Here is a 21,751-nt window from a genome sequence, read left to right on the forward strand (position 1 = left end):
CATTTCTTTTTCCTTGTTTTAAGTCTTTTAGCTTTGTTTTATTATTGAGAGTTCTTTGCCTAGGTTGGTATCTGGCTGATGCTATCCTGTGTCCTAGACTCCAGTTGTTGTCTGATGTTGTTGGTTCTCTAACCGAAAGATTCCCTTTAATATTTCTTGTAAATTTGTTCCTTTTGCAAATTTCCTTAATTTCTGTTTTTCTGGAAATGTCCTAATTTCGCCATTGTATTTGAGAGACAGTTTTGCAGAGTATTTTATTCTTGGTTGGCAACTTTTTCCTTTCAAGGTTTTAGATATGTCATCCATTGCCTTCTTGCCTGCAAAGTTTCTGCTGAGTAATCAGAGTTTAGTCTTATTTTTTCTCGACTGCAAGTGACTTTTGGTTTTTCTTGAGCTGTAATTTGGCAGTTATGTAATGATTTAGTTATACTCCATTTTGTGATATAAGGCAATTATCTCCATGGTGTGATCTGATGTGATCAGTCAATCAGTTGTAAGGGGGTTTTCTAGGGGTGTGTGTCCTGCATCCAACATATATGGACATTCTGGCAAAGCTCGCTGGCTTCTGCTCACTCTGTAACCTGCATCTAGCTCGTCATCATCTGACCTTCAGTTCTTAGAATTTGGGCCAGCAGCCTGCTGTACTGCCTGCCGATCTTGGGTTTCATGGAACTCTGTTTACTGTGAGCCAGCAGCCTGCAGTTATTTGCTGATCTTGGATTCCTCAGCCTCTGAAGCTTGTGAGCTAGCATCCTGCTGTCTGACCTGCCAAATTTATGTTCATCAGTCCCTGAAGCTCAAGAGAAGCCTCCAGTCTTTCACCCAACCCGCATACTTGAGACTTTCCAGAGTCTACATCTGCATGAGCCATTTCCTGGAGAAAAATTTCTCTCTCTCTCTCTCTCCACAATATATAATATGTGCTTCACTGGTTTTTCTTCTCTAGAGAACCCTAGCCTAAGACAACCATGGACTGCCAGAAGAACAAACAAATCTGTCTTGGAAGAAGTACAGCCAGGATGCTCCTTAGAAGTGAGGATGGTGAGACTTTGTCTCACATACTTTGGACATGTTATCAAAAGGGACTAGTCTCTGGAGAAGGACATCAGGCTTGTAAAGTAGAGGCTCAGAGAAAAAGAGGAAGACCCTTAACCAGATGGTTGACACAGTGGCAACAATAATGGGCTCCAAGATAGCAAGGATTGTGTGTATGGCACAGGACCAGGCAGTATTTCGTTCTGTAGGGTCACTATGAGTTGGAATCCACTCAATTACATCTAATATCAACAACAACATCTTACTTACAAAACTGAGATGATAATTTGTAACTTAAAGATTTGCTGTGAAAATCAAGTGAATACTGTGTTAATATACAATGCACAGTATTTAACACAATGTTGGGTCTTAAAATTAACTTCTAGTTGCATCTTCTCCTCTTTCTCTTCCTTCTCCTCCTCTTCTTCTGTTTCCTCCTTGGTTTTCTCCAGAATTTATGTAATAGAAAATTAGAGTTGGATATAAACTAATGTCTTTGTGAGAAACAAGTAAAACAAGAGCTCACTTTTCTCAAAGGGATCATGTGGGTCAGCCCAACCATTTTATGTAATCTTGTTTCTATCAAACCAATCAACCAAATGCCAATTTCTCTGAATGAATATGTGTAAGTATTCACAGTTTTATGCCTCACTTATGGAAGAAAATTATAGTTTACTAATTTCTATAAATCTACTCTTCTGTGCCTAAATCCTCACCCTGTTGGGGGAAAATGCTCTCCTACTGAAGACATCTCAGAGTCTTGAGATGTATATAGGCTTTGCTTTACTCAACGATCTGCCTTTTTTTTTCCAAGGAGAAATAAGAGGTTGGAGGAGATTATGGGGCCTTAGAGAACTGGGCAAAATAAGTCCCTGTGCTCTCTTCTTCATTATTTTAGGTCTTCACACTGAGGAGGCTGGTCTGATCTGATCCTTAAGACCCTTGTGTTGGTGAGGAGGTGCAGGTATTATCTTTCTTTTGGGGGTATTGTTTGTTAATCTCCCTTCCCCGAGTGGAGTCCATGGTCCCAATCACTCTTCTCAATTTGAAAGAATAATATACCATAAGGCTTCCTCCTCCTGACCCAGTCCTTCACTGGTTTACTGGCTTTCTGGACACCTCTCTGTCCCTCCACTTTATCACACAGCGAGTGAGATTTTCTGAGTCCGTGGCTTTCCATGTGCAGGTAATGCAGAACCTCATGCTCTTTCCAGATACCTTACCCTACTAGTGCCTTCTTGCAAGTTGGATGGGGGTATATTAGTTTTCTATTTGCTGCTTAACAGATTACCACAAACTTAGTGCCTAAAATCAACATGATTTTATTATGTTAGAACTCTGTAGGTCAGAAGTCTGATGTGGGTCTCCGTGGGCCAAATCCAGGTGCCTGGAGGGCTGGATTCCTTTCTGAAGGTTCATGGCATTTTGTAGTTTCTAGAGGCCACCTGTGTTCTTTGGCCTGTGTTCCTCCTCCATTTTCAAAGCTAACAACATGACATCTCTTATCCTGCTTTCATGATCATTTCTCTTTTTCTGACCAAATTAAGCCAACACTCTCTGCTTCTAAGGATGCAGGTTATTAGATCGGCCCACCCATGTAATTCAGGATAATCTCCCTACCTCATAATCCTTAGTCTTAATCACATCTGCAAAGTCACTTTTGCCAAGTAATGTAACATATTCATAGGTTCTGGGGATATGAACATGGACATCTTTGGGGGTCATGATTCTGTCTACGAGCCCTGGTGGCGAACTGGTTTAGCGCTTGGCTGCTAACTGAAAGGTCGGTGGTTTGAATCCACTAGCTGCACTGAGGGAGAAAGATGTGGCAGTCTGCTTCCATAAAGATTACAGCCTTGGAAACCCTGTGGGGGCAGTTCTACTCTGTCCTATAGGGTCGCTATGAGTTGCAAGCGACTTAATGACAGTGGGTTTGGTTTTTCTTTTGTCTTATTCTGCCAACCACAGCTGGTTTACTCCTGGAAGCTTGTAATCTCTTTGGGCTCTCCTTGGGAGAAGAGATGACTAGATCCAATGTATCTGGTTCTTCAAAATCTATACGAATTTTTGCTCCAACTCACATACGCTGGGGAGAGAAATTACTAGTGTTTGACATTCTCACTGTATGTATGTGTTTCCTTCTTTGAACTTTTCCCTCCACCTTCCTAGAAGTCTATTTATTGCCTCCCAAGTGGACAAAATTTCTTTGATGCCTCATGGCCATCTCTCAGGAAAAGATGAATCTGACCTTTAAGGACAGCTGTGCATTCTGGAACAATGAAACCTGCAGTGTGTTGGGTCATGAAGGCATTGAGTCAGGGTGATGTTACTGGGAGGTGGAGGTCAGGAATGAAGAGAGAGGGATATGGTCTTTGGGGGTCTGTAGGAAAGATATGAATAGGACAAACAACATCACAGAGTCCCCAGAAAATGGGTTCTGGATTTTGAAATGGTGGTTAGATGAATTTTATGCACGTACTACCGCTCTGCCTTTGTTATCTCTCACATGGTTTCCCCACTTGGTGGGAGTTTTCTTGGACTGTGATTTTGGGGATATTTCCTTCTATAACATGACTGATAGGTCCCACATTTTCTCCTTCTCTTCAGTTTCCTTTACTGGGACTCTTCATACTTCATGCTTGAGTCAGGAGATGCGTCCCTGAGCATCTGCTCCACGGTGGATGGGCCCAAGGTGCTCTCTGTGCCCCTTAACAATTCTTGGGAAGAGTCTGTAACCCCACTGGGGGAGGGATTGACGTCAGGCTCTGGTGGTGACTGTGCTCCCCCAGGGGCTGAATCTCCATTACTGCCCAATGACCATGAGGCTGTGCCTCCCTAGGGCCCTGTCACTGTCCCTATTCCTTCACTATGGCTCTTCCTAACGCGGCAGATACCCTGAAGTGAAATCTCTGCAGTGAGTACCGGGTGGCCCCCAGAGTCCTGTCTTCTTGCTCTGGCTGCAGACTCCTGTAGAGTGTGTTGCTGTGAGAATTGCCATTTCATGGTTTGTACTCCTGCAACAAGAAGAAAAAAGTTGAATTTCATTTGAGTTGTTTGGGGGTAGGCAGAAGTTTACTATGGGAGATTGTTTTGCTATTGGTAATGAAAAATACTTTGTGACTATTTTGTACTATTTGGATATGATGCAGGAGAGGCTGAATCATTCTGCAGAATGAAGTGGAGTTTACTTAATCCAACTTGATTTTGTGCTGAGAGGCCCAGCGGTTGATGGTGGGTTCTTAACTATCTTTTTGGAGGGTGGACTATCTGACCAGAGAAGTTAGCCATTCAAAAATGTCCATCAAAGTGGGTGGCTGGTGAACTTTTAAGATGAGAGAAGTCTAATATTTCACTTTATATACTTCGTATTCTGGAATGGCTGAAGCACTACTTTTTGCAAATCTGAGTAAACTTCTGTTACCTATGAAAAACTGTGTTGAATTAATTCAAGAAATTCGGGAGAACAGTCTGGGTTCCTCTTTTGTGTCAACATTAGGTATAAAGAAAAGAACTTCTACCAGAATGAAGATGTGAATGAGCAAGAGAGTTTTCAGGAGCAGGGTGATTGCAGAAAGCCTTGACATGGGTATTGTTTCAGTTATCAGTGTATTTCTCTTTGTACTTCCAAGTCCAATGCTAGAGGGAATTGGAAAACCACATCAAGCAAAAAGGGGCAGGACTATTGAGTACTGAGACCCTTCCCGAATGAAAGTGTGGTCCTTCCACCGAGTAAAGAACTCTGACCAGCTGTGGTTCTGGCTAAGAGTGGGGAAAACATGGACTAGGAAGTAGAAGAAAGAAGTCATAGATACCAACTCTGGCTTTGTGATAAGTTACAGAAAGAAGGACACCTTTTGACTCACAGCAACCCTGTGCACAACAGAACGAAATACTGCCCCACCCTGCGCCACCCTCATAACATTGTTTTGCTTGAGTCCATTGTTGCAACCACTATGTCAGTCTATCTTGTCGAGTTCTTCCTCTTTTTCCCTGACCCTCTACTTTACCAAGCATGATGTCCTTCTCCAGGGAATGGTGCCTGCTGATAATATGTCCAAAATACGTGAGACAAAGGTTTGCCATGCTTACTTCTAATGAGCATTCTGGCTGTACTTCTTCCAAGACAGATTTGTTCATTCTTCTAGCAGTCCTTGGTGTATTGCGTATTCTCAACATCATAATTCATAGACATCAATTCTTCTTTGGTCTTCCTTATTCATTCTCCAGCTTTCATATGCTTATAAGGTGATTGAAAACACCATGGTTTTGGTCAGGCACACCTTAGTCCTTGAGGCACTACAAGTGTAGTAAACAATTCACCCCAACAATAAGGTCATAGGAAGTATACTGTTAATTTTTTTTTTTTTACCTTTTTAAAATTTGATGGAAACTTGAGCTTGGATAAGTTTACACTAGTGGCCTCACACGTAAAAATTTTTCTCTCTTTTGGCCTTCTTAATATATGCAAACGTTTTTGTTGCTATTCTGTTTTGTTTGATGAGCTTAAATTATAATTATTTTTGTATACCCTGCATTTTCTTTCTTTTTTTATTTATGACTTGCCTTTTATATGACTTAACAATATAATAATATTAATGACCAACTGCAACTTTAAAGCAAATGGAAAAAAAGCTTTGTTTTTTTTCCCCCCCTAATTTCTGTTACCAATATAAATCCCTAACCTGCCTTTGCAACAGGAGCACTTTTCCCAATTAAAAGAAAGGTGTTGTCCATCCATGAATCTATAAACCAAATAAAGCTTCCAATGATAACATTACTCATATTTTCTTTTTTGACAATACTAATGGGTTCTATGTATGTTTTAAGTACTCTGTGTGTTAATATGTTGTCAGCCATTTTCCCTCACCCCCCATTTAGCTTGTACTTTTTTTTTTTTACATCACTTTTGGATTAGTTGTCTGCCCATTTCCTGTCTCCTAGAGATAAACAGAAGGCCTGCAGATAATATGATTTTATCTACAAAAAGTAGGAGCGATCTTTTTTGACAGTTGGAGAGACTGTCTATGTATTCCAGAAAAAGTGATAAAAGTCATCACTGGTAGAGCTTTGTCAGAAATAATGTTTATTACTTGTTGTTTTTGTTCAGTACCGTCGAGTTGGTTCCGACTCAAAGAGACCCTATAGGACAGAGTTGAACTGCCCCATGGGGTTTCCAAGGAGTTGCTGGTGAATTTGAACTGCCAACCTTTTGGTCAGCAGCTAAGCTCTTAACCACTACGCAGCCAGGGCCCCTACTTATTACTTACCTAGGTGCAATCCGTTTATCTTGAAAGTTAGATTGATCAAAGTTGCAAAGTACTGTAATAATCCTGTTGTGATCAAGATGATCATCCAGATTCCACCTAAAATCCTCATCTCATGTACTACCAGAGAAGCAAATCTGACATGTTGGGAAATACTGGAACACTGCCACTTAATACTTTAAAAAAGCTCCTTGGAGAGGAGCACTATGAATGAATGAAGGGCACACGGCCCTCATGTTCTTTATATTCCTCTATAAACTTATGTCTTCAGAAAGTAGAGTCCTGGTCACTTCCTTTATTTCCTCTGGAGATTGGTCTTATAAACCCGGGCTTGGCATTTTGCCTGGCCCACAATAAGAAATGTCAAAAAAAATGACGGGATTGGACTTACTGTAGGAATTTTACTGAGTCTTGCTGCTCTGTTAACTGGAGTGTCCTCTTTCTGAGATTCCATCTGGGAGGAGTCACTTTAGCTTCAGTACTAGGAAGCAATGGAGCGGTTTCATAAGGATATGAGAGCATACAATTTTCTGCAAAACCAAAACGAAACCAAATAAAAGAATGCATAACAGCACAGTAATTTTAATGGAAAGGAGTATTCCACCTGACTCTGGGCACATCATACTTGGCTTGAGTGTGAAAGCAGAGACGCCAATCTCTTGTTTCCTCGCGAGGCCTCTGTTCCCCAGGGTTTCTCGTCACTTGATCCTGTTTGAGCACTGAGGGTGATTTTCGCATTCAAGGATACATTTTGGGTTTATCACAGTGCTGTTTATAGGATTATGTGTATTAGTGTACACTTTATACATTCATAAGTTTACCTTACACACAGGGTTGTCCACACTTAACCATAGTGTTCTATATGATGAAAGATGTAAAGAATTTTCCAGGGTTATTTTGACCATACACAATATTTGTCCAAAAACCTAACCCTGAGTACGATGTGGCTTCCCTCTACTGGCATTGCTATGGAGAAAGAGATTTTATTCTTCCTTTCTTCTGTTCTTCTTTTTTTTTTTTTTTTTTTCAATCTTACCCTTGTCCCTGAATTCTTTATCTGGTTAATTTCTACTGTTTCAGTTTAGGCTCAGACTCTCTTTCCGTTCTAAACGGAATTTTTCATTATTTGTTCCCAGAGAATCCTCTTCCTAACTTTGGATCAGTTATCTCAGTTTATAGTTAGTCCTGATTACTCAATTACTGATATCTGTGCCTCCTCCAGAATGTAAGTCCCATGGGGGGCATTGTGTCTCCCAAACCTGGGGTTACTGTGCCTAGTTTGTCGTGGCACCTTAATAATTATTTGTTGAATGAATATCACTGGTGACTTTCTCCTACTTGTGTTGGCTGTTAGAATGCCTGGTGAAATTTATAGCCCATATCTAATAAGTGCATATTTTAGATATAAAATTTTCTCCGACTTTATCTTGCATTTCCATTCTTGTTTTCCATTTTCCATGACTACATTTACTCATTTCAATTTTACGTGTTGCTTTGAAAGCATTTTAATGAGCTGTTCTAAATCCTTCTTTAGCATAAACTAGTGTATAAATACATACAGGAGTCTGTGGGTTAAAGGCTAGGCTGCTAAGCGAAATGTTGGTGGTTTGAATACACCTAGAGGTGCCTCAGAAGAAAGGCCGGGAGATCTAGCTCTGAAAGATCAGCCACTGAACACAACATGGAGCACAGTTCTACTCTGAAACACATGGGATCGCCATGAGTCAGAGTTGACTCCATGAGAAGTTTTTTTTTTTCTTTTAAATAAAGATATATATAAACAAAAAAACCAAATACGAGTTTGGTTTCTGTCACTTTCTTCCTTTTTGGTTTCTGCAGTGCTGAACCTTCCCACTTGTTTGTCTTAACCTTTCCTTTGGCTTTCCATAGCTCCTTACTGTAGCTTTTAAAATGCTGCTGTCTTCTAGAATTCAGTCCTATAAGGACTGATCTGTCTTTAGATATATTTTTTCTGGGAGAACACACCCACATGAGATCTAGAAGTTAGCTCTGACCTATTTGCTGTCAACTACCGAGTCCACGTTTCCTGCTCAACCCTTTCTTGAGCCACAGAACTACATATACCCCAAGACATTAGTTTTATTTTTTAGTAAGAGGGGAGGCTACATTAAGCCACTTAATTGGTAAACACTTTTCAAATTATATTTTAAAATTTAAAATCACTTCTTCATAGCACAAGAAATTGAAACCAGACTTGTTCAGAAGATAACACTTTACCGTCTGTCTGATTTGCAGAAATGATTTTCCCTCTGAATTTTGTCTTGATTAATATTCTCACCAGATACCCCCAATCCTTCTTCTCAGTCATCACCCCCACTAAGTGCACACAATTCTGTCAATTCTCCCTTCCAAGTATCACACACCTCCTCCACAAATTTTCCTCAGCTGAGAAACAAGTCGGAGCCAAATGGGAGTAAAAGATAGTAGAGATGTTGTTATTAGAAAACGAGGAAGAAAGGGCGGCCCATGGCTGTGTGGGTAGAAGTGGGACCCAGTACTCCTGGAGCAAATTGAAGGCCCCTGTGTTGGGACCCTGGGAGTTGAGGAGTAATTGTTCCTCCTTCGTCCTTCCACGGTGATTCCTCCAGTCCTCTGGTCAATGCCTTAGCTGAGGCCTCATCTTTTCTTCTGACAATTGCACTTGCCTCCTAATTTGCCCCTTTTTCCCTCCACATGGAGTTATTCATTCATCCATCAAACACTGAAAACCAAGGGTATGGCAGGCAATCTGTGCCTAATGTATGTTGCCCAAGCTTGAATTTTCTTTGAAATTTCATATAGAGAATCCATGGGAAGTATTTATTTTCTCATAAAATATCTTTTAAATGTAAAACAATTTAAAAAAGTATTTACGATTGAATTGCTCAACTTATCATTCCTTCCTTATGAAAAACTACAAAAACAATAATGTGTAGATTAAACTTGGTTCCTGGGGAAGATGTGCCTTTTTTGCCTGTAACTGTGTGCTTGAATTTCAGTTTAAACAACATTCCAGTCCTGGAAAGAGCATGGGCTTTAAAGTTGAGCCTGTATGATTTGCATGCTGCATTGTCTGCTTACCAGCCATGTCAGCTTGGCAACTGTTTTGGACTCTCTAAATCTCAGTTTTTTCATCTGTAAAACGGTGATAAACACTTATATTTCACAGGTATAATTGCTCTTACTTTTCTTCTTACCTTCAAAACGTAGCAAGGTGAGAGGAAGGGGGTGAATGGGGGACTAATGGGAGGGGAGGGCAAAAGGAAGGAGTGTGAAGTGGTGGAAAGTGAGGAGATAGAGAGGAGTGAAGGGCAATGCAGAGAGGAGAAGAGAAGGCCAGTGAGGGGGATATTGTGAGGAGAGAAGGGGTGCAGAGAGGATCAAGGGAGCAAGAAGCAGCCTGGGGTCGGAACTGAAGGCCAGTGGGCCTGGGAGTCCTGGGCTCCTGAATTCTGGCTGCCTCGGATTCAGGTCTGGATCTGAGTTCAGTCTGTGATAGGCTCGCTGACTCCGCCTTGAGGTAATGTTTGGTGGTAGGAACCCACTCTGTTGGGCCGTGGAAGAAAGGCTTGGCCATCTATTTTTGTAAAGATTACAAACAAGAAAATCCTATGGAACTCAGTTCTCCTCTGTAACACATGGAGTCACCATGTGTTGGAATTGAGTCCATGACAACGGGTCTCAGGGGAACCACTCTCAGCAGTTGATGATTGACTGAGAGGAGCAGCATCCTAGAAAGAAGTCCCACAGGGAGCTTGCAGATTCGTTTTGCCTAGTCTTTAATGTCATATATTTGGAATTGTTTAGCATGTGATGTTTTGCATCCCGTCTCCTTCACTCCATTTCACATTCCTTGATTAGTTTTCTGTATTGTCCATACCCCTCCTTCTTCAGTGTTTTCTGTCAGCAGAGGCTGAGGAAAGCCTTGTGAGCCTGTGGGGCTGTCTTTCTATTGCCCTCAGGTTAACTCTGGCCAGCTTCCCTCCCTGAGAGCTGCTGCTTTAGGGAGGATTTCTGGAGCAGAGGTATGGAGCAAGGTCTTCAAAGTCTTTTGATCATGCGCTGCTTTCTGTAATACATTGTGATCCTGCAGCTTCCAAATATGTACTAACATTATACAGGTTATAAAAATGAACATAAAAATGAATTAAAAGAGATAAGATTAAATCTTATATAAATAAAAAAGTGAATGATTTCTGCACTCCTCATCACCCCCATGGCTCCCTGGAGCATCCGTGAGCTGGTTTGAAGCTTGGCTGAACTGTGGGGAGGGCCTGGCTCCTGTTAGGGCTCGGTCGCGTGGCTGTGTGACCCTGTGCAGGGTTCCTCATATAGTTGAGCTTCTATCTTCTCAGCAGTAAAATGAAGAAAGTAAGAACTGCTTCCCAAGATTATAAGCCTTAATTGAAATAAGTATGCAATTTTCAGAGTAAAATGGCACATGGTGAATAGCGGGCCTGAGTATTTGGCAATGGTCATTAGAGAGCAGACACCCTGGCCTCAGAGCTCAAGTGAAAGGAGAGGAAAATGGTGCCTGGTGCCCTGGGGTCTGTTAGAACTGCCTCTGAGTGTTGGACAGGAACTCTTCTGTCTCCAGTGGGCCAGGCCTGATTCTCTCAGGGACAGAGGGCTAAAAGGTGATGTCCTCAACCTTTCCCCATAACTTGGTCCTCAAATCCCTCCCACCAGCCCTTGCCTGTTCCACCCTTGACCATGGCTGGGCCTGTCCTACATTAGATTGGGAGGGTCAGTAAGTTCTTCTCAGGTCACTGACTGGATCACTCATAATCGGCAGTACCCAGGCCAGCTTGCTCTCTGGAACTCACGTACTTGATGTATCTGTGACTGGAGAGAGTGTTCAGGATGCCCTGACCATACACGTGGTCCATTCTGACCTCTCAGCCCCAGATATGGCACAGTTCAATGCCAGGAGGACACATCTTTCATTTTTTTCTTCTGTTCTCCCTCCTTTACCTTTTCTTTCTTACACTATCTTTCCCTCTCCATCCTCTTTCTTTCATTTTTCATTATTTTTGTTGCTTATTAGTCTAATCAAGTTTAATTAGAGTTTCTATATGAAAGGTCATTTTCCCTCCTGCCTCACACTTTTACCTCCATATGTCTCTGGGACTGGGTGTGAACAACACCTCCTCATCTCTCCTGTAATCTCAGACTTTGGATGCAGGATTGGTGCCCATTCAGAGGGTGGTGGGGCAAGTATCATGGGCCAGGAGGGCTCTGCCACAGACCTCTGGGTGGGGCGGGGGCCGATCCTGACACCAGGGAGTGAGGGGCATAAGGAGGTCCCTGAGCCACTCTTGGATGGATATTTCAGTTAAGGAAGTCACAGCCTCAAGTGGGAGCTACTGTCCTCTTCAGAGGGGCAGGTGGGATGGTGCAGAGGAAAGTGAGGGCCCTGCTATGCCAGCAGGGAGTCTCTTAGCAGCTGCCAGGTCAGAGTTAAGCCCTCCAGCTGGGGTTATAATGGCTGAAAGGGCAGAAAGAAAAAATTAAATTAAAACAAACCCCATTAAATTATGTGTAAGGTTGTATTTTCTTTTCATTTTTTTCTCCCAGAAAATGAGCAGAAATTTCTGCTATACTGGAAGATAACCCAGTGAACTCTGCATCTTAAGAGTGTCAAGATAAACTAACTCATATAAGTTTTTACCAGGCTGGACCTTGGAGAAAAGGCATTGAATCTTTTCCATCAACTTTCACATGTAAACCCACAATACATTTTACATTAACCATTGTTTTCTGGTCCAGGTATTTGTCTGAAACTATTTTGAAAGCACTTGAAACAACTAAAAGATAAGAGGTATTTCATGTCTGTTACAAAGGAAAGTAAAACATTAACCCTATTAGCATTCAGATAATTTGTATGTTCAGCAAGACACACGATTTGTGTCTTCGTGAACAGTGGTTATTGTCACAGAAGCTGGGAACACGACTCTGATGAGGTTGTGTTCATCAGGGCACTGAAGGGTGCTTTTCGAGGTCCTTCCTGCCAGCCCCCCAGTGCTCTTCAAGAGAATCTAACCTATGCTCTGTGCTTCCCCTCCCAGTGTTGGAGCTCAGTGGGCCAGGATTCAGTGTGAGATAAGCTTTCTGGTCACATGTGGGGCATTCCAGAGTCCATGGTTCCCTGGAGCTCCTGTTTTGTGCTGGCTTGTCTGGAGCTGGAAGCTGGGCTGGGCTTGTGCCTGGGAGTGGTGTAGGGAGGGCAGTCTCCTCTTCCTTCTAACCTCTCATCCTCTAGAAAGTTCCTGGATTAAATGCTCCTAGATGACAGGGCTCATGTGTCACTTCAACTATTTGCCTCAGAGTGCCTAACTCGTAAATGGTCAATATACCTTTGACAAATTGTTGAATTTACAGTGAAATTTATACAATTTTGCAGAAGTTTTGAGTGGATTGCGACGGATTTGAAAACCCCTTTCCCTCATAGGGGCAAGGCTACCTCCCTGAAGTGGCAGCTGAGAGAATGAAATGAAATAAAATTTATTTGCATAGGCCAGCTCCTGGCACTTAGATATTCAACACGATTTTGTTTTCTGACCTCTGTATTTTCATAAAATTTTTCTAGTTAGTGTCTGTTAGGTCTTTATCGCAGGGATTGGGGTGGCAAAATGGGTGGGGGTCGGTGGGTGTTTCAACTCTAATTGCATGTGGATTTGGAGGATAATATTTTTACTTGTCTTATTAGTTACTTTTGGTTTAAAATGGGTTTAACAGCTTTTCCCGCACGTAAGTGGGTACTGGCAGAAATGGACCCTTTGGGGATCTGTTCAGGTATATCCAGAAGTTCTCACCTTGCCCACAGTTGTGATATCACCAGGCTGACTTCTGAGCAGAAATCAAGCATCTATCTCCATGCTTGCTCCAATGAAGACAAATGTAATGGGTCATTTTGAACAACCCGAAAGGCAGCATAGGCCGATAGAGATTTTGCTGGATGTGTGCTTGTAAAACGCTAAGAAATTTGGTTTTCTCATCTGTAAAATGAGGCTGATAATGAGGACTGAATGGCTGTACCTAAGATGATTGGTGATATAAAAATATTATACTGCAATATATATATCATCTGTTAATATATAAAATATATGGTAATAATATGTTAAGTATTAACTATCAGTAGTTTGCTGTCTTTTCAGAAAGGCAGGGCCACAGTCCTGGAGCAGGTCCTGGAAGCTGTTGATGGGCACAGTGTTAACTCCTTGGTTGCCAGATTGTGGGGTGGTCCCAGGTCACCTGTGGGTGAAGACAAAGAAAACCAATCACACTAGATGCTGTTGAAGGGCTTGGGCGTGGCTCCATTTCTCAATTGGCTCAGAAACACTTGGCGTTAGCAGACTGTAGACACAGACCTGTGCATAAACCAAAAAACCCCCAGTCGTCAACTTGTTTGTGACTCATGGCAACCCCTTGTGGTGCAGAGTAGAACTGCTCTCCATAGTATTTTCAAGGCTGTGACATTTTGGAAGAGATGCAGAAGCCTGATTTCCCAAGTGGCTCTGGGTGGGTTTGAACAGCCAACCTTTCTGTTAATAGTGGAACACTTAACCGTTTTTGCTACCCAGGGACTCCTGACCTATGCACAGAACTGGGTGTTAGTCATGGCTGTGCCCACATACAGTCCGTACTTCCTGAAGCCAGAAGCAAGCTGGCAGATAGGAGGGGTTGAACAAATGGTTTCTGAGTCTGTGCCTCTGTGTGGTCCCTTTTGCTGTTTTATTGCTGTGATAATGCTGCTTTCTCCTTGATAACAGAGAGCGCTGTCCAGAGGGCAGGGCAGAGTCTGCTGGGCTACTTTCTGCAAGCATTCACTTTCAGATGGTGGAAGGGCCAGTGGGAACAGGGTGATTATTCTCGCTGGAAGCGCTCTGTTGGGGCCGAAAGCCGGGGTCTCGGCAGATATCTCTTTAACAGAGGCCGATCCTACTTCCTTGGTGCTACTGGGAACCACCTGGCTCTCAGAGATGGGGGACCCTGGTCCCACAGTGTCTGACCCAGAAGCAAGGACTGGGGCTCCCAGAGCAGCTAACTGCAGGTACAAACTCTGAGGGCAGATTTGGGGTCTGCCAGGGTCCCTGCAGCCCTGAACCTCCTGGAGCTGCTGAGTTTAGAGATGCTCCAGGAGGTCACAGACTTTCAAAGCTGGAACCAGGAGAAGCAGGTGAGTTGGCTGTGTAGACACCTGTGGGCCACGGGGAGGAGCCAGGGAGCAGTCGGCTGTGAGGAGGGGGCTGAGAATGTGTGTGTGTTTGGGACTGGAGCACAGTCTGCTCTAAGAAGACTGAGGACGACCCCAGTGAGGCTTGCACCTTTATTCATTTATTTTAAAGATGTTTCCGTAGCACTTACTAGGACCAGGCCCTGTTCTCATCACCTGTAGTAACTTTAACAAATATAAATTCATGTAATCCTCATTACAACCCCTAAGAGTATCAAGGGAGTTATTGTTAATATCCTCATTTTGCAGATGAGGCAACCAAGACAGATAAGGTCCAGTAACTGCCTAAGGTGGTCACACAGTGAGTGACTGATCCCAGAGGAGAGCCTAGCATTTGAGTCTGTGCTTTCCTGACCATATGCTGCCTCCTCTCTCCTCACGTGCAGCAGGTGGTTTGGGGTCTTTTCTTGACAAGGGCTCAGTTTTTCTTCTCTCCTGCTTAGCCTCCAACTGGGTTCTTTTAGCTGTTAGCCAGAAGTCTCACCTCAAATATAGAGTGGGCGAGGATTAAGTGTCAGTGGGGAATTGACTAGGCCCCGACTGGAAGAAGGGATGTATAGGGAGGGGTTGAAATGCAGGTGAAGCAAAGAAACACACTTAACAGGGCAGGGTGTCTGTGATGGGAGCTGCTGTCTCTCTGAGGATGCCGTCTGTCTGTGATGCTTCTCAGGTGACTCCCTGTTCACAGTCAAGGAGGACAGAACAAGGAGCAGCAGAAGCTGGCATGTCCACTGTGTCTGTGGGGCCTGCACCAGGGTCCTCTGTCCTGGGGTGAGGGAGGGGCTGTAAGAGTCCTGGAGATGGAGGGAAGGTCTCCCTGAGGGGCACAGGTGCTGAGGAAGGCAGGCCTGATGTCTGAGCAGTGGTGTTGCGGTGTGCATGTTAGTGGGGTGGGAAGGGAAGGAGTGGTTTGTTCCCAGGTCAACTTAACAGTTGTCTGACACCACAGAGTCTCCCCAGAATGGCTGGCAGGAGCCTGGCTCAGTCTTTTCTTGGTATCAGTGTTGGTGGGGCCCACCATCCAGTTAGTACGATGAGCGAGTAGGAAGTGTTCTGCTCCTCTCAGAGGCCGATCTGTGGATGGGCTGCCTCCTGTCTGGGGTCCCTGACTCCTGGCCTGTCTCTCTCCAGCTCTGAAGAAATGGAGGAGGACTTCAGCAGATCTTTGCTCTGCCGTCTCACTTCCCTCTTGCTGTTCCTCCAGCTGCCCACGAAGGGGTCTACAGGTGAGTGCTCCACATCCCTCTGTCTGCATCTCCCTGTGGTGTGTGGGAACCATAGGTGAGCTGCTGGTTCTGTCCATCAGGAGAGATGGAGATAGTGGAGACCCCCCACCCCGGGATATTATGGTGCCCTCACTAATTGTAGTTAAAAATTAAAAAAAAAAATCCCTAAATCATAAATAAGTATAAAAAATTCTGACAATTGCCCCACCACGACCTCTTCAATGTTTAGAAGAGCCAAATAGATGATACTGGGAAATAACTTTCCCACATTTCCCTGCTTTACTAACGTTCTAAGCAAACATGCATGCATGCATTAATTCGCTTTATTCCCCCAATGCTCATGGGGGGTCTCCTGTGGCTTAGGTGTTGCTCTATGAACAGAACAGTCGGAGCCTCTCTGTCTTCACAGAGCTTACAGTCTAGCAGGAGGCAGTGAATATTAAAAGTAATAAACCAAGAAAAACTACAGTGTGTTAGAGGAGATTAGTGCTATGGGACAATGAAATAGAGCAGGTACCAGCAGTGTTGGTGGTGGTGGTGGGGGAGGGGACAAGAAGTGTGGCGTGGGCAGGCAGCAGTGCTCATTAGGGTGGTCAAGAAAGAGAGACGTGGACTAAGACTTGGGAGAGGAGGGGATTGAGCATGAGGATCACTGGGGATAGAGGGTTCTTGCAGGAAGTGTGAGCCAGTGCTCAGCTGGCAGAGTGCCTGGTGGTTCAGAGAACAACAAGAGGTGAGTGTTGGTTGCAGCAGAGGGAGTGACCGGGAGGGAAGCAGGAGTAGAGGTCAGAGCGGTACTGGGGGAAAACCCCATAGGGCCTGTGAGTCACTGGTGGGAACTGAGGAGCCATTGCAGGGCTTTGAGCAGAGTGGGGCCCTGACATGTTGTGGCTCACACAATAAAAGGCTCACTCTGGCTGCCATGTAGAACATAGATAGTGGGAGCGGGATGAGGGTAGACGGGGAGACCAGTCTGCTGCTGTCCTCCAGGGAGGAGACAATAGTGGCTCAGGCCAGTGTTGAGCAGTAGAGAAGATGGTATTTGGGAATCTAGAGTGACTTGCCTGCAGAGGAGCCAAATTGTAGCCCATGCAGGTCAGAAGTCTGAGGGTGACAGGCCGAGTGTGCCTTCTTCTGTAACAAGCAGTGATTGAGGCTCTTGGGAGCCATGGGAGTGAGCGCAGGTTTTAAACAGAAATAACATTTGACTCTGGGTTTTAAGTGCACATATAATTCAGTGTAAGAGAAAGATACGGGCACAAATAATGAAAGGTAGGCATGGGAGTGGGCAATTTCCTGGTGGTGGCTGAACGAATAGAGTTCAGATCCAGATTTCTGGTAGCTTCTGGTCAATTTTCAGTCCTGTCCTGAGATGGGGCTGTGGTTCTCAAAATGTGGTCCCTGAACCAGCATATCCGCATCCCTGGAACTCTTTGTTGTTGTGGTGATTAGCTGCTTTAAGTTGGCCCTGAGTCATGGTGACCATATGAACAATGACCCAAAAGCTGCTCTGTCTACATGGGAAGCTAGACTTGTACCATTGACTCACCAACGCCTTGGGGGATCTCCTTAGAAATGCACATTTTGGACCTCCCCTAGACCTATTGAATCAGAAATTTTGGGGATGAGGTCCAGAGATCTGTGTTTTACAACCTGTGGGTGATTCTGAAGCACACTCAAGCTTGAGAACCAAGGAGTTAAAGAGTGTTTCCCAGAAGGGCCTAGGACCAGGTGCCCAGCCACATGAGGGTGGCCCTTTGACATCTTTTCTACTCCATGATGTTGTGGTCAGAATATCTCACTGCATTCAGAGTCCTCACAGCTCATTCCTTCAGGTTCTGGGGGTCATCTCCAATTTTTACCCGATAGTGTGTATTCTCTCACCCTCTGCCTTTGTCTCTCCAGCTTTCTTACTCTCATGTTTTGTCCACAGACAGGTTCCTGGTATTTGGCCCTACAGACCCCATTGTGGCAGTGCTGGGCAGGGACACCATGCTGTCCTGCACCCTGTCACCAGCCATGAGTGCAGAGAACATGGAGCTGCGGTGGTACCGTTCCAAGTTCTCAGAAGCAGTGTTCATCTATCAGAACCAGCGGGAGCAGAAGGAGGGGCAGATGCCAGAGTACTCAGGGAGGACCTCCCTGGTGAAGGACTTCCTCACCTGGGGGGAGGCTGCTGTGCGCATTGACAAGGTCCGGATTTCTGACAATGGGCAGTACACCTGCTTGTTCGGAAAGGGACGCTTCTATGAAAGGGCTACGTTGGAGATAAAGGTGGCAGGTTGGTGACTTGTTCTATATTTTTGAGAGTCTTGGAGTGTTGGAGTTGGGAGCAACCTACGGGACAATTTAATTCAGCCTCTCATTTTATAGATGCAGAAAAGGAGGCTCGTTCATTCATTTATTCAGTATAAATAATGTAGAGCTCCTACCATGTTCTAGGTGCCTAGGATACATCAGTGAACCAAACAGAGATCCCTGCCCTGTGGAGTTCATATTCTAAATGCAGAGATAGAAAAATCACAATCTGTTATAGGTGATGTTACAAGGTGATAAGTTCTGAGAATGAAAGATAAAGTAAAACAGGGAAAGGGGATCAGGATGTGGGCATGGGGACTGGAACTGGGACTGGGCTAGGCCTCATTGAGAATGTGCTGTCTGAGTAAATGCTTGAAGAAAGTAGGGATTTATCTAAGTGAATATCTGGGGGATGAGAATTCCAAACAAAAAGAAGAGCCAATGCAAAGTCCCTAAGATGGGAATGTGGCCGGTGTGTTCTGGATACACATGGAGGCCTTATGGATGGCTGGTGGGAGTGAATGAGGGACAGGATGGTAAGAGGCGTCCATACTGGACAAAGCGACATTCCTGGTATAGGTTGCACAAGGAAGGGACTGGTTAATGCTGCCTGGGGCGATCATGAAAAGTGCCCTAGGGAGTAGACACTTAAGCGGGCACATCAGTTCATCAGGCAAGTTTCCACAGAGCCCTCAAGGTTGAGTGACTGAAGTTGAAAAGGCAGGGGGCACACGGAGCAAGATGTGGTTAATAGCAAGTAGCCAAATAGTCCTTGGGACTGGAGTATGTGGGACCTGAGGGGCACAGGTGGTAAAGGTTGGGGGGATTTGAGAGAAGGGGTTGGGGAGGAAGACAGATGTCTTCTATGATCTCAGAGAAGGCTTGAGGCTTTGTGTGTTATGTTGTGGAGTTTGGATGCAGAGCTGAGGAAATATTAAGCAGACCAATGCTGTGAATGCTCACTCTGGCAGCTGTGAGGAGGACGGATGTGAAGGAGAAAGGCTGAAAGCACAGAGTGTAGTTATGAGGTAGAGAGGATGACTGCCTGACCTCAGGCAGAGGCAGTAAGGTGGGAGAGTAGGGGTCAGATATTAAAGAGATTGGGAAAGTAGACCTAACTGAGCAAGTATGTTTGGTAATATAAGAGTTTGGAGGGGAAGAGGGGACCGCAGAGATTCCCAGGGTTTTGCCTTGGCTGTCTAGTTGTAGGAATATTGATAATTATGTATCAATTACCTACCACCATAATAATGCTACGTAACAATAAGTCGCAAAATCTCAGCAGTGTAAAGCAATAAACATTTATTTAATTTTAGCATTTATAGAGTTCAACTGATCTAGGCTGGGCTAGGCTAATCTCTACTGGACTCATCCATACATTTTTTGTCAGCTAAAGAGGTCACCATGTGGACCTTGAATGGGAGACAACTGGCTGATCTCAATAGCTTCAGCTGAAAGGCTGGGGTGACAAGGCAATGTTCCTAGAGTCTCATCGTCCTGCAGGCTACCCTGAGCACGTCCCTCCCACGGAAATAGTAGAGGGCTCAATGGTGAAGCAGTTTTCAAACCTTTGCTTGTGTCACACTTGCTGATTTCTCACTGGCCGAATAAAGTCACATGACCTATGCAAGAGTAAGAGTGGGAGGGCACTACAAAGTGATGTGGCAAAGAGCAGGTGGATGTAAAGACAGTGAAGACCCAGGGCTATACTTGTAATCAATTTACCACAGAGAGGGCAAAATTATGAATTCTGTTCTTCAATTTTGTGTTTGAGGTGTATAAGAGGAATCCGTGTAAAGATAACCCATTGGGATGCGGTTATAAAGAAGGGGAATTTGGGAAACAGAGATGCTTAATTGGTATAATTTTGGAAGTGATTTAATGAAAAGCGGTCAGAACAAAAAGAAGCCAGGGAGACTGTGTGACGTGAGAAGAGTGGAGATTCAAGGACAAAATCCTGAAATGACTCCTGCCTGTAAGGAGTGGAGGGGGGTGCGGAAGAAAAGTCCAGGAAAGAGGCTCAGCAGAGTGATCTGAGAGGTGAGAAACCAAGCAGAAAAGGAGGGTGACCAAGCCAAGATGGAGCCTGTTTCAAGATGCAGTCAACAGTGTCTCACACCGAAGGGAGACTGAGGAAGAAGTGCTGCAGGGTGACTTCTGGGCTGCCAAGTAGGAGATTTTTGTTAACTCACCACAAACAGACTCAATGGGATAGTAGAAGTCAGACTGTTGAGGGTTGAGAACTAGGTGAGAGGTGAGAACAGTGAGGTGTTTATGGATTATAATGCTTACTCTTCTAAGAAGGGGAGAAGGAGAATGTAAAAATTTGAACATGTTTATGTGTTTAAGAAAAGAAGTAGGTGGAGAGGAAGAGATTAACAACAAGGATGATGCAGGGAGGAGTGGGACCCGTGGTGGGGCAGTGGTTAAAACGTTCAGCTGCAAACCAAAAGGTCAGCAGTTTGAGCCCACCAGCTGCTCCAGAGGAGAAAGATGTGGCAGTCTGCTTCTTTAAAGATTTACAGCCTTGGAAACCCTATGAGGCAGTTCTACTTTGTCCTATAGGGTCACTATGAGTTGAAATCGACTTGACAGCAGTGGGTTTCTGAGTGAGTAGGGAGCAGAGAATGAAGAGACAGGAGAGAAGAGAGGAGAGGAAAGGAAAGTGATAATTGATGGGACCAGACTTTAGAACAGATGGTGACATCTGGGTTTTAGAGCTCAGGGAAACAATTATCCTTGAGCAAGGGAGATTTCCTCTCTCTTGGTGTCAGGAAGATGAGAATAAGATCAGTTTGGATGAAGAACACTTCGTGGGTAATCAATGCAAAACAAGAACACAAAACCCATAAATCTCTTAATTTCAAATATTTCCTACTTGCTAGAGTAAGTCCAACAAAGACTTAGTTTCAATAAACCTTGTGGCTTAGTTTAACTTACGCTGTTGAAAAGTTTTTATAATGAGTCCATCTTATTTCTCCTGGCCTGGTCTGGAGTTTTGTCCTTTGTTTCCTGGGTTCATCTCAAGAAAAGGGGTTTGAAAATTCTTCTTTTTTCTCTGTGTCTCAGTCTTTCCACCTGAGTGGTTGGAAAGAACAGTCCCCACCTTCAGAGCTCCTAAAGAAGCCACATGCTCCATTCATCCTTGGTTCCCTGCGGTGGGGGCCTCAGCCCCGCCACCACTAGGGGGCGTCTTATCCCATAGAACCTCCCGAATGGAAGACGAATGGCTTCCTATGTGTCCCGCTGCCAGCATCCCAGGCCTACACCTGGGATAAGGCGGCCTCCTGCGCTCCACAGCTTCTCTCCCACAGGTGTGGGCTCTGCCCCTGAAATGCGCATCGAAGGACCAGAGGAAGATGGGGTCCGCGTGGCCTGTACGGCCTCCGGGTGGTTTCCGAAGCCCCAGGTTCAGTGGAGGGACCTTAGTGGAGAGAAGTTCCTGGCTTTCTCTGAGGCTCATGCCCAAGACTCTGATGGGTTGTACCGCGTGGAGTCCTCGCTGGTGGTGAGAGACAGCTCTGCTGGGAACGTGACCTGCTCCATCCTCAACCCCATCCTGGGCCAGGAGAAGGCGAAGGCCATTTTCATCCCAGGTCAGTGGTGTTCCTGCTCACAGCAGGGCTGGAGGGAAGGGAACAGGGTCCTGGGTGCGCTGGGCTGGGCTGGCCTGGGTGGGCCCTGACGCAGTC

General features: G+C 44.7%; 1 protein-coding gene across 1 annotated transcript in view; it reads left to right on the plus strand.

Moving 5' to 3' along the window:
• Window positions 1–21,751, plus strand: part of LOC101360820 (butyrophilin-like protein 1) — a 43,157-nt gene that overhangs the window by 14,015 nt on the left and 7,391 nt on the right. The window contains exons 2-4 of the mRNA XM_023725572.1: window positions 14,399–14,478; window positions 17,667–18,042; window positions 21,374–21,655. Of these exons, the coding sequence (XP_023581340.1) occupies window positions 14,399–14,478; window positions 17,667–18,042; window positions 21,374–21,655 (738 nt within the window). The remainder of the gene's footprint in view (window positions 1–14,398; window positions 14,479–17,666; window positions 18,043–21,373; window positions 21,656–21,751) is intronic.

This window comes from Trichechus manatus, unplaced genomic scaffold (assembly GCF_000243295.1).
Source record: "Trichechus manatus latirostris isolate Lorelei unplaced genomic scaffold, TriManLat1.0 scaffold00327, whole genome shotgun sequence".
NCBI lineage: Eukaryota > Metazoa > Chordata > Mammalia > Sirenia > Trichechidae > Trichechus > Trichechus manatus.